We start from the raw sequence: 13520 nt of genomic DNA, 5'->3' as shown, positions 1-13520 counted from the left end.
TGATAAACCAGCATTGTGCACAAGCATGTGTATAACAATGGCATGCAAAGACCACAAAGCTGATATTATTCAGATTTTGGGCAGATAGCATTGAACCAGATGAGCCACTTTGAGCAGAGGCTCGTGCTACTCTGCTTGACAATTCTGGCACTCACTACTTCCACTGGTATTGTTCTTGAAGGATATGCAATTCGTTGTACAACCCAAGGACGTCATTGGAGGATAGAAGCAATTGTAACTGTTACTTTTATGCATCTTTGTCTTGGAAAGCCCTCCATATTTTGAGACATGCCAATATTTCCACTCTGTAGTCCACAGGGCAAGTCATGTGACTGTAATATTGGAGGAACACGCCCCTCGTCCTTCCCTATTTCAATCTTGAGTGCCTAGATAGTGATGGAGAGTGTGTTCCTCTTCTTTTGTTCAACAAATTCTCTTGTTGAGCAATATATACATGCATACACATAGTGAAGTATGAACACATCGAAAACCTACCTAAACAGAACCAACTATTACTTTCCGACCTTTGAGACAAATTACAAAATGGAATATACAATACAGTATGTCACAAAATTGTGCGTACGACATATTGTCAACGCTGTTCACTTTTACACAAAAAATCTCTTTCCATACACTACAAAATTGGAATATGCTACAAAGCATCTTGATTGAAGAATCACTTGCTATTCCTTTGAGTGGTTTGTTTCACTTTCTTTGCCTGCCTTGGAAGACTTGAAACCAATTTTGCGCTTCCTGGATGTTTCCACTTCAACTGTCTCTTTTAGTTTCTCCAACGCTGACACAGTGAAATGAATAGTGAGACTTATTATTAGCGAACACCTAATGCTATTCTATTTTAACGAAAGTAAAAGCATTTTTGAACATTCAAGGTGAAAACACCCAGTCAAGATCTCACAAACTATATCTCCATTATAAATCAGCTTTCACATATGCAAGGGATATAAAGAACATAATTTTGGAAAAGGTGTAATTAATCACTAAGCTTGTTAATTATCTTTTCCCAGAATGGAAAAAAAAAAAAACAAAAAAAAAAAAATTTGTGACAAATGATATAAAGAAAAGATAATTCAAAGATATCAAGAATCATGAATTTTTTTTTGAATTGGTAATTACACATGCACCTAATGCATCTTGAATCCACAACACTTTGTGCTTACATGGAGAAGAGATGCCATTTGAGCTACAGCTCATTGGATCAATAATTGTTGATTGTGTTGTCTAATCTTGAAAACTTATCAAAAAGTTGTCTAATCTTAAAGATAATTCAAGTGAAATCAATTGCGTTTGTGACTCCCAATGCCAGGGTCTATTTAATCTGCTTTTAAGATAATTGGTCATAAAGAATTACCAGATGTATAAATAATGCGAAGTGACTCAATCGAATTGGAAGGAATAGAGTAATCAGGACAAGATTGAATGTCAGCTTTTTGTAACAGCTTCTTGAAGCGCTTAATCTGAAACAAGGGAACATGAGTTCATAATTTGCAAAAATCACATAGATCAACTGTTGAACAAGTATACAATCACAGAATATGCTTTACAATTATTAGAACAAATTGGAAATGTATTCTGTAATTATTTTAACCAAGGTAGAACTAGCCTTGCTACTTGCTAGACATGCTTTACAGTTCAACATATTAGGGAACTGGATAGCATCAAACATGCCCCAAACTCTCAGGGACCAACTGATGCAACAGAGCTGTCATTAAATGACTGTTTCCTGTATCCCTTCAACCCCCCCACCCCCCACACTTTTTTTTTGGGGGCAATATGAATAATGCTAGAAATACAAACTATTTTACAAACTATTGATGTGATAAGTAATTATTGGTAAATGAAAAAGTGATATTATTTGTGGGCCTAGATGAAAACCAATAAAAGGTTGATCACATCAACATTTGTAAAAATATTGTAAAATAGTTTGTGCCAGTAGCATTACTCTTGTAATATATACTAGAATTGGATAATAGCATCAAATTAGGGGTCCATACATAAACAATAAATACCCCTGATAATATTTAACATTATTATTAATATGCATGATTAGTGAGACATGTCTTGAACAATTCAATCAAGTGATCTTGCTCTCAGCTAGGCTGCAAATATAGCCAAATAACCCACCCTGGCCCATTCAGCATAAAATCATAGGGCCTGGCAGATCTGAGCCACAATTTAGTTGGCCTGGGCAGAACTCACACTCTCAATCAGTTTGAAAAGCCAAGTATACCTATTCATGGAGTAACTGGCATTATATGGGCATAAATTCATCCAGTTCAATGGGCTAGGCTCAGTTGAAAGAAAGTAGGTTGAGATCAAGCTGGCATAAGATTGAACTGGTGGTGCAGACACCAAGATGCACCAAGATTATTGCTAATTTGAATTTCAAATTTTGAAATTTCATTGATGTAATTTTATTTTGATTGAAGATTTTGTGGGATTGTGTTTTATGGTTGAATTACTTTTCTTATTGATGCACTCAATGAAAGCCTATTTAAAATAGCTTCCAATAAAATGTATGACAGACTTTCATGAATAAAATTTTGAATTGGAAAATTCCCAATGGCTGGCTGCTAATTCCAAGCAAACCCCAAAGTTCAGAACCTTGGGCTATTAATTTCTTTAATTTCAATTCTCCCCTTTATCCCCCATTTGATATTGTCCTGCATCAAGTGGTCTACCTATATGTTGAACTTGCAGCTAAGGTATACATTATTCACCTCTTTTGATGAGAGGGATGAACAAGAGGCTTTGAGAAAACTAGTGTTGGATTGACACTAGCCCATCAGAGTTGAAACCCTGGACTTGGAAATAGGCAGGACCACCAAAATAAATAAAAATATGAATTCTTGGTGACATATATTCCGAACCTATTCTCTTACTATCATAGAATACTTGTCAGTTAGGGACACCACCAAATGGACATACCTCATCCTTATGCAGCAATGTGAAGCAAGACCCAGTCTGGCCTGCTCTTGCTGTCCGACCAACCCGATGAATAAATCTCTTTATGTATGCAGGCAGATCATAATTAATGACGTTTCTAACCCCTTCAACATCCATGCCATGAGCCATCGCATTAGAGGAAACAAGTACTTGTATCTTCCCTTCCCGGAATGCCTTCAATGTCTTACTGCAGTACAAAATCAGAGTTTCATTACATGTTAGATAACCTCATAAACCGTGTAATACAACAAATTAAAGCCATCAGCACGTGAAATTTTTTATTGCATTAAACTATCAAAAAATATAAATAAAAAATTATTGCATTAGGAAAAAGAAAGGAAAAAAGTTGAGCTTTCATGCCCTTAAGGTAGACATGAATAAGGCCTATGACAGGGTAGATTGGAACTTCCTACATGCAGTTCTACTGACCATGAATTTTAGCCCAAGTTCGATTAATTTGATCAAAGAATGTGTGACAACTGTCAACTACACTCTACTCATCAAAGGAAGCCCCACACAATATTTCAAACACAGCAGAGGTCATAGAGAGGGGGACCCCCTTTCCCCTTATCTTTTTCTAATGTGTGCTAATGTCCTCTCAGTTGCTCTTATGCAAGCTGAACTTCAAAAGAGCATTGAAGGAATTAAATTAGGGAATCAAGGCTGCTCTTTCACTCATCTATTTTTGCTGATGATTCCCTGTTTTTCTTCCAAAATGATAAAAACTCCTGTAGTAACCTTAAAAGAATCATTGATTGGTACTGTGATATCTCTGGACAATGCATTAACTATCATAAATCTGATCTATATTGCTCTCCAAACATGCCTGTGGAGGAACAAGTGTCCCTGTCTCAAAACCTCCAAGTTAATCTTGTCCAGACTCCAAGTAAATACCTGGGTCTCAATTTCAAGTTCAGAGGAAGAAGAGTTGCTGACTTTCAAAACTTGATTGTCAGATTTCAGTCTAAATTACAAAGCTGGAATGCCAAACTTCTGTCCCAAGCTGGCAGAACTACTCTTATTTCTTCTATACTGCAAGCCATGCCCCTTTACACCTTTTCCTGCTTTAGGGTCCCTGAAACTGTTTGTAAGAAGTTAGACTCCCTCACCAGAGCTTTTTGGCGGGGTCATGAACCCCACCTAAAGAAACTCCATCTTATTAATTGGGATACAATTTGTCAACCCAAAAAGGAAGGAGGCCTTGGCTAAAAGAATTTTAGCCTCTTGAACCAAGTAATGCTTGCTAAACAATATTGGAGAATTATCCAACACCCCAATTCACCTTTAGACAAAGCCCTTAAAGGAAAATACTTTCCCATAGAACCACCCATCTTGGTCACTCAATTATTCTCAAAACTTGACAAAGGGAATCAAAACATCCATGTTGTTGCTGACCTGATTAATAGCTCATCCCATAGTTGGAAGTTTGACACTGTCAGGTCTCTATACCAGCAACCCACTTGCAATGAAATTTTGCACATTCCTCTACCTAACACAGAAGGGGGAAGGGACAAAGTCTTGTAGAAACACTCCATCTCTGGAGAATTCCCAGTTAATAAAGCTTATGAGTTGCCACATAAGAACTTTATGGCTGACAATCCGACAGGTACAAGACAACTAGACATTCATAGCAGTGTTTGGAGTGTCTTATGGAAAGTGAAGCTACCATTAAAAATCCTCACTTTTATATGGAAACTTCTCCATGATTGTAAATTTCCGTTAAAACTACCAATCTCAGCCAAATCTTGGTGGGTCGATGGCTTGCAAGACGTATTTTGGAAAACAAAAAGTTGGATCAGGAGAACTTGAACACCTTACAAGCTCTATTTACAACCTTATGGACAATCTGGAATCACAGAAACCAGGTCGTACATGAAGGTAAATGCCCTAATCCCATTGAGATGATACTAACCTCTCAAAATCTTCTTTGCAGCCCAAAGATTTCAATGTGGATACTAGAAAATTGGCAATTACTTGTCAAAATTGGAAGCCATAGGGACCGACAGCCCAGAAGGAGCAGTTATGCTTTTAAAACATTAAATAAGGAAGAAAAGATCTTTAGAGGATGCAATAGTAATGGTTTTGGCACCCCACTAACAGCAGCCAAGGAAGCACTGGTGGGAGCTCTTTTGCAAGCTAAAGAACTGGCTTTCGTCATATCATAGTGCTCACAAGATGCATATATGTGGAGCAAGTTTGGAACAACAAAAGAAAACCTTTTTGGCAGGATCTAGCAATGCTTACAGACCTGAAAGCTTTGCAGCAGCAAGGGATGAAATTTAGCATAATGTTAGTTCCTAGAGTTATTTTGTCTGATGCTGATGATATGGCCTCTTTGGCTACCAAAAATACCTATCCACTGTAACTAGGTACACCCAGAATTTTGTAATGCTCCATACTAATGTAGTTATGTCCCTAATGTATCTGTGATCTTTATGTTATTAATATTATCAAAAAAACTAGGAAACAAGAATCCAAAGGTAGGACTTGTTCTAAAGACACAGATAACCAGTGTTTTTCGAAAAAGAAATGGTACACAAACACTCATTCAGCTCACAATTATGGATTACCCATAGATGAGATGCAAACATCAGTTTGCATGGGCAGTCAGCCTGGTGGAGCTCCCATCCCATTAGAGGCTCAAATGACAGGTCAATGGATGTTTTCAACTAATGGATTATCCTTCAGTTATAAGCCACTTAGCCATGGCAACCAAAATAGGCATAACTGACAGTCAAAATATTTCTAATAAATCAAAGCACTCTCAAAGCTCAGACCTCTTAAATTTTCCCACGACTTCCAAAATAGTGAAACTGAAAATTTCATTACAAAACGGGGAAAATTAAATTGAGATTTTTAGTTCCCATCATCTGGACACCCTTCATTCATTCTTGCCACATGTTTTTATGCTTATCAGCAGCAGACAGTATACAGCTAAAGTTTTGTTGTTTTTTCTCTCCAATCTGGTAAGAATCAAGTAGTTTAACATGAATGCCATTAACAAGTTAAACCAGAAATTACCTTCTTACAGATTGATGTTGAAGACTTGAATACTCCTTGATCTTGATTTGTAGATCACCAAAAAATTTTAGTAAGGTGCATAGACGATGAGTTGATTCCACAGAAGATGTGAAAACGATGCACTTCTCTCCTCCTAAATTTTGCAGAAGGGCAACCAAATACAACGGTTTGAGTTTTGATTCACAAATCTGTACACAAGAGATGAAAATTTGAAATTACAGAGAGCAATGGGGTTCCCATCAAACATCAATTAACAACAGTTATCAGAATCTAATACCTAGATTTTGAGTATACAGAGCATGTAAATGTAACCATGTCTTAGGGGTGGTATTGATCAAAATTTTCTAATAAGCACCAAAAGATATCATGGTGACCAGCTCAAAACACAGCCCAAAATTGACACACACAAAAACTTGCAAAGTTCTTTCAAAATTTTAAAATTTGACCAGATGCTTCTTCAGTAAAACTTTTTTTTTTTTTTTTGGTAACTATACAGTCTATACACACACCCGGTGATTCTTGAACCCACGAGTCACGACCTCACCCTTTTCCTTGCTATTACAAGGGGAGGAAGTGTCATTTGATACTTTATGATCACACTACAAAGTTTTATAAAATTTGCTACATTATTTTTGGTTTTTGAATTTATATTCTTAAAAATTGAATCTTGGCAAGTGATTTTGTCGAGTCAAATTTAAAAACAATAAAAAAGTATCCAAGATTCCTCCTTTCAAATATAAAAAGACAGAAAAATTATACCAAAACTGAGATTTGATCATTTGACCGTTTCCAGTGTCAAAGTACCTTTGATGATTAAAAAACAATGCCCAATTAAGGTTTATGTGCCTGAAAGTTTATCAAAATTCTCAAACAGAACAAATTGCCAGCAACAAAACTGAAGCTAAAACTTGCCTTTAGTGGAGAATACCATGAAAGTAAGCTTTTAATTATGAAGAACTTTTAGACAAGTGAAAAACATAATTGTCATGTTTGTTTTTAGCACAGGATGAATAACTTTTTCAACTTGAAAAGTAGTCTTAAATGCAATAAGTGAGATTGATTTTAGAACTTGAAATAGAATAAGAATTGTACTTCAAAAATCAAACATTGCCAGTACAGTTACAATGGCATACCAATTTGTACGATTCTAATTGTTCTGGAAGCTTATAACGACTTTGCCCAGTTGTCAAAAATAAAGGATGATGCAGATCGAGCTGAGCAAGCTTGCTTGGATCTCGGGTCAGTGTTGCAGACACGACCATCTTCACAAGCCTGGGTGAAGGTTTACCCTTAAACCCCCTCTCAAAACCACTGCAATAAATAATATATCAATAAATCATTTCATATAGTTTTCATCTTTAATATAATATTAAACAAGGTAATCTTGAGACAAATAAATCTCTAAAATGAATCCTCCATTGGAGGTGAGAATACCTCATCTGTTTGCTCATTTATAGAATAAATTTTCATTTTCATCCTGTAACAGGTCCTCTTTTGAGCATGGTTTTGAATATTGCTAATGGTCCCTATTTATGAGAAATGGATACAATGATTCCCAATACAGACATGATTATAGGGATGAAGCCAAGAGTTTTCTTCAGGTGTAGTAATTGGTACAATGATTCCCAATACAGATGCTTATGGGTATAAGAAACAGAGGTATTAGTAGCAACAAAGATGGGCAACATGGCACACAAAATGATTGTAAAAGTTTGTGTTAATATGCCTTGGGCAGATGTGCCAAATGAAGTCTTTTGAGTTTTTTCTTCTTATCCTTGGGATTTTGGCTTAGCTGAGTAGAGTAGCCTGTTCACTGGCCACAGAATTTCTCTCAAAAAGAACCTGTACTGAGTTAAAACTATGTATATAACAGATTGCGTAGAATATTCCTAAGAAATTTGCCACCACATTGACCTTCCTAATTGTTTTAGTGGCAAAATGTTGCTAAAAGATTTTCTTTAACTCTTCATTGTCCAAAACATTACAGCCCTCTGAAAAGGTGGGTCTCAGCATGGCTACATTAGTTATAAAGCAATGACATGCAATTAGAACGCTAAAAATAAAGGACAAATAAATAGAATTGAAACCAGCACAAACGAAGTATTAACAAATATACTATCTCTCATAGGATGCTGTAAAGGTTTAAAGCCAACTTCACACCAACATTCCAGAATCCAGGATTATTTTGAACATTAGATACAAAATGTGATATAGACATAAATAAATAGTAAATTGAACAATAAAATTAGAATTAAAATTTTTTTTTTGATAAGTTAAAATCAGAATTAAATTAGTATAAAAATTAATTAAAGCATTATATTTAGGAGTTTTCACATCAACCAACACCAATACCAATGATCTTCTCAGAATTTTCTTAACACTTCAAACCATGCATGTACCTCACCACCAAGATCACAATGTAGTTCATTGAAATAAAATGAAAAGGGAGGTAAATGAACGTAGAACTCACCATCTCCGTCTGGTCTTTAAAGAATTAAATGAAAATGGAAGAAAATTTGAAGCATGAGGGTAGAAACTTTCATCACTAGAGTGAGTCAATTGAAGCACAGTGGGTAGCCAAGACTGGTATGCTTCCCCAAGTAATCGATCAGTTTCATCAACAACCTGAAACAATTTAACTCATCAACATTTGTTTTAACAAATGAAGAAACGACCGAAAATAGGAGTAAAGCGCATTTGAAGTTACATAGAATAACCACAAGTTCAATACTTAAGTTGAATTTTATCGTCTAACTGATGGGTCATCTACAAGCAATCATGCCCAAAAAAACACCACTAGATTTACTAGACTGAATGGAGTTGGTAGTCAATTGATATAATAGTGGAGGTACTCCACTAACCACTAAGACAACTGGTGCTCATCAACAGTTCTAGAACACACACACACACACACACACACACACACACACACACACACACACACATATATGTGTGTGACAACTTGACATCTCTTAATCCTAGATGAATTAAACACTATCATAAATTGAAGCTACATATCAGTTTTGAATCACTCTCAACACTTGATTTTTTAATAAATTTTTCATTCACATGATAACTGGTCTATTCAAAATACAAATTCTGAGACTGCCATTTGAAATATCAAATATGAAAAACCTCATCAAAAAGTTTAGTCAAACTGAATTCTAAAGAAACATAACATACATAACAATACACACACACACACACAAAAAAAAAAAAAAAAAAAAAAAAAAAAAAAAAAAAAAAAAAAAAGAGCAACTTACAAGATAACAGAGATGTTCAAGGGTAAAGCCCTTGGTGTTGTTAATATGATCCATTAGCCTTCCAGGGGTTGCAACCAGTATGTCCACCGAACTTTGTAACTCAGGTGCAAAATCCTCTGGGTCATAACAGATGCCTGCCTCAAGCTTAGGCCTCTTGATAAGCTCAGCAATTTCATCAGCTATAGAAGATTGACCGATTGCCAAACCAACAGACAAGCCCACTGCTGGTGCAATGGAAGCAAAAACCTCCTTAACCTGAACCACAGAGAAAGTCATATATATAGTTCAAGAAACGGATTTAATTTTGCAAAACACCCAAATGAATTTTTTATTTTTTGAATAAACCTTTCTAAACAAGAGCCCCCTACGGGCAACTGACCCCACCTGCGAGAACCAGTTGCCAGGTAATCCAAAGGCATTCACCCCTGACGGGCTTAGCAAATACCCAAATAATCATACAAGTAATTCATCCAATTTTTTAATCTACTTGTTTACTTTAGAATTGGAAAAAATAATGGTAAAAACATAGAAAGGCAATGAAACTAAAAACCTGAATGGCTAAGTCACGATTAGGCAAGACAACTAAAGCACGTAGACATTTAATGGCACGATTTGAAAGCGTTTGGACAATTGGTAAAGCATAGGCTAAAGTTTTGCCACTTCCAGTGGGTGATTGAATGCAGAGATCTCGTTGAAAAGCACCAGGCCCAATTGTCTCTTGCCAAACTCCAACTTGCACTGGGTAGAGAGACGATATGTCCATATTCTCCAAACCCACCTTCAATCTTACATATGTACAAACATACAACAACAACAACTGATAAATACTAAGTATCACACAAAACAAGTATTGGGTTTGGCTTAAAAAACATAAAAGAGAGAGAGAGAGAGAGAGAGAGAGAGAGAAGTGTGTACCTGGGGTCAAGAGAAGGAAGGAGATGAAGAGGGCAGTGCTCAAAGAGACTGACATCAACAGGGCTTCTCATCCATGGCAACACAGCCTTGGTTTTTGGCTTTTCTCCCATTCTCCTTCACCTTTATCTTCAGCTTCTTCTTCTTCAACTTCTTCAATAAACCCTTTAAACCCCACCGGCCACCAGAGAAAGAGAAAGCGTTTCAACAAAATGGGCCTTGGGCTCGCCGATTGTTGGGTTGGATGGGGACTGAGAAAATGGGCTCAATTGAGATTTGAGAGAGACAATGAGTCCAAGTTGGTTTTCCAGCTATATTTTATATTTTATATGGTGGGCCAGTTGTGTGATAGAAATAAGCATGTACGCAGCGGAAAATTAACGGATCTACTTCATTTTCAATCTATAACATGTATTATGTAAATTTTAAAATTTGAGTATAAGAGAGCGTACCTTGAAGCGGTAAGTTTCAAAATAAAGATCGAAGCACTTGAGAATACTTTTAATCTTCACTCCAATTCTACTAACGTCCAAGAAGTGTAAACTCTCAATCAATTACAAAAGGAGAATTAAAGAGTGACTCACACTTACATACACACTATTTTACAATGATGTTTTTCTCTCTTACAAAAATTATGTACGTTTTTCCTTTTATATCTAACCAATTATCTAATTGGGCTGGCCTTTTAGGCCTTTCCAATTGGGATTAAGTGTGTAGCTTGGAGTGTGACCAAAAGGGACTAATAAGACACTAGTTCCAATAGGTCTTGGGCTTTTTTATCAACTCTTGACAAGTCCAAAGTTACCATTAACTATATTTAATACTACTATATAAATATAGTTGCACTCTAAACCTTATCTACAAATTATATCCCAAGACTTTATTGTACATGCAAACCCCTTCATAAAATATCCGTAGTAATATAAAGTCATAAATATGGACTGCCACTTTGTAGATTACTAAATCTTAATTCTTGAGTACTCGGTTTAATCCTTTTAAGTTATTCATCGTATATTTATGAAATCCAATTTCATAAATATATACTTTAATAATTTCTTACCAAAGTAGTTAGGCCTAACTCTCTAAATAATAAACCCATTAAACTTATCTCAATGGAATATTTTATATCTTCCTTAAGAGACTATGAATTCTATCTTGAGAATATATGTTCCATCAACACTAAATGTGGCTGCCCAACGTACTGAGGTTTTGACCGTTACTTTAGATCTTACTCCTGATATATCAAAGTAACCTACACTTCATGATCAAGTCCATTATTCTCTCAGGATTAAGAGTTCATGCAAATATAAGTCGTAAAATTTATTATTCATTTGACAGTCCTTAAGAGAATAATAAATCTCACAGCGATCCAGTTCAATATATCTTAACTCTTAAAACATATCAACACATCAATTAGAAGTCTCCACTTTCATGATCGAGACAAATCATCGTAGTTGATATGTTATAGTCTTTTCATATGAAATGCCCAATTTCATCACCAACTACGAACTATAGTTCTGAGTTTACAAAGAACTTGTGACTTATATCTTCTGTAACTAAATCACATAAATCACATACTATGCATCTCATGGACTATGTGATAATGTCTGAATATCATGTTACAGTTATTTCAGATAATAATAATAAAACAACTTTATTTAACACAATATTAAGTCATACATAATGTCATACACAATATCACACTTAATATCATACATAGCATCGCATAATAGGATTTAAGGGCACTAATCCTAACATTGTGCTCGTGGTATTGGTAGCCCAATTCAAAGTGTTCAAACTCTTGAATCTCAAACTCAACTCACAACATCCTAGCATCACAGTCAAAAACCAAGATTCAAGTGTTGAAACAAAAACTAATAATTGAACACAAATTCACAGCATATGGAATCATACTAAATCACCAAGGAGTAGAAGTTATTCCACATTCATAATAAAATCTCGTTCTCATCCATGGAAACACACCCTTGGTTTTTGGCTTTTCTTCCGTTCTCCTTCTCCTTCAGCTTCTTCTTCAACTTCTTCAATAAACCCTTTAAACAGTTAAAATCCCACCCCAACGGCCACCAGAGAAAGCGAAAAACGTTTCAACAAAATAGGCCTAGAGCAGGTCAAGGTGTTTAATTTTTATTTTTTATTTTTTTTGGTATATTGGGTTTTATGATTTATGGAGGAGATAATGGACTCAATTGAGATTTGAGAGATACAATGGGTCCAAGTTGGTTTTCCAGCTATATATGGTGGGTCAGTTGTGCTCATGGTAGCCCAATTCAAAGTGTTCAAACTAGTTAAACTCTTGAATCTCAATCAAACTGACAACATCCCAGCATCACGATTATAAAAACCAAGATTCAAGTGTTCAAACAAAACTAATAATTTAACACAAACTCACAACACACACAAACGGAGAAAATTGGAATCTAATTTCATTTTCCAAATAATATAGTTAGTAGGTAATGACTTCAAACTATATTTTTTACTAGTATCTTAAGTCTAAGAGACTCGATTTAGGGTCCATAAATCGAGTCTTTAAGAGTCGGTTTTCATGTTCTGATCGGATCTGAGTTGACACTTTTTCCATGTGGTGTCCACCTGAAAATCGAGTCTCTAAGACTCGATTTATAAGCCTAGACACGAAGATAAAAAAGAACAAGAAATCAGAGCCAGGAAAAAAAAATCAGAGCCAAAAAAGAAAAAAGAAAAAGAAAGAAAGAAGCCGAAGAAGAAAAGAAAGCTAAAAAGGCTACACTCTTCTCTTTCTTCTTCTTCTTCTTGTCTCACTCCTTCTCTCTTAGTCTTTCTCATGCTTCAATCCAAGAAACAAAAACACCACAACTAGATTCTGTTTGGAGTTTGGGTGGCTATAGGTTGACTGGATCGAGTCGAGACCCAGGGCGCATTGGTGAGGTGAGCTTTGATTCTCTCTCTCTCTCTCTCTCTCTCTCATCTGATTGTATTTTTTTTTTTTGGGTATTTCGGCTTGTACATGAGAGACTTGAGTCTCTTAGACTCGAGATGCTAGTAAAAAATATAGTTTAAAAACATTACCTACTAACTATATTATTTGGAAAATGATATTAAATTCCAATTTTCTCCCACACAAACTCACAACATATAGCATCATGCTAAAACACCAAGGAGTAGCTCATCCAAAAAAAAAAGAAAAGTTATTCTACATTCATAACAAAATCTTGTTCACAACAAGTTTACGTCCTAACCCATTTTTAGTCATCTTAACGTGGTTCAGATATACCTTTAAACTTTAGGTTTAACATGGAAAAAATTTAAGGACAACCCATAAAAATATATCTAACTCCACTTAAAATGCCTAGAAAATAAGAC

At 35.5% G+C, this 13520-nt stretch overlaps 1 protein-coding gene across 1 annotated transcript; it reads right to left on the bottom strand.

The window, feature by feature from the left end:
• Positions 1-489: 489 nt before the first annotated feature.
• Positions 490-10319, bottom strand: LOC112015232 (DEAD-box ATP-dependent RNA helicase 1). The gene is made up of 9 exons (XM_065765422.1): positions 10164-10319; positions 9799-10033; positions 9249-9503; positions 8456-8610; positions 7119-7296; positions 5986-6173; positions 2947-3151; positions 1370-1475; positions 490-796 (listed from the first exon to the last, which is right to left on the bottom strand). The coding sequence occupies exons 1-9, from the start codon at positions 10271-10273 to the stop codon at positions 684-686; spliced, it is 1545 nt and encodes a 514-aa protein (XP_065621494.1). The 5' UTR covers positions 10274-10319; the 3' UTR covers positions 490-683.
• Between the last annotated feature and the right edge of the window lie 3201 nt (positions 10320-13520).

This window comes from Quercus suber, unplaced genomic scaffold, assembly GCF_002906115.3.
Source record: "Quercus suber isolate HL8 unplaced genomic scaffold, Cork oak 2.0 scaffold_625, whole genome shotgun sequence".
Taxonomy (NCBI): domain Eukaryota; kingdom Viridiplantae; phylum Streptophyta; class Magnoliopsida; order Fagales; family Fagaceae; genus Quercus; species Quercus suber.
The sequence above is the reverse complement of the archived record's forward strand: the minus strand, read 5'-3'. Positions and strand labels throughout refer to the sequence as shown.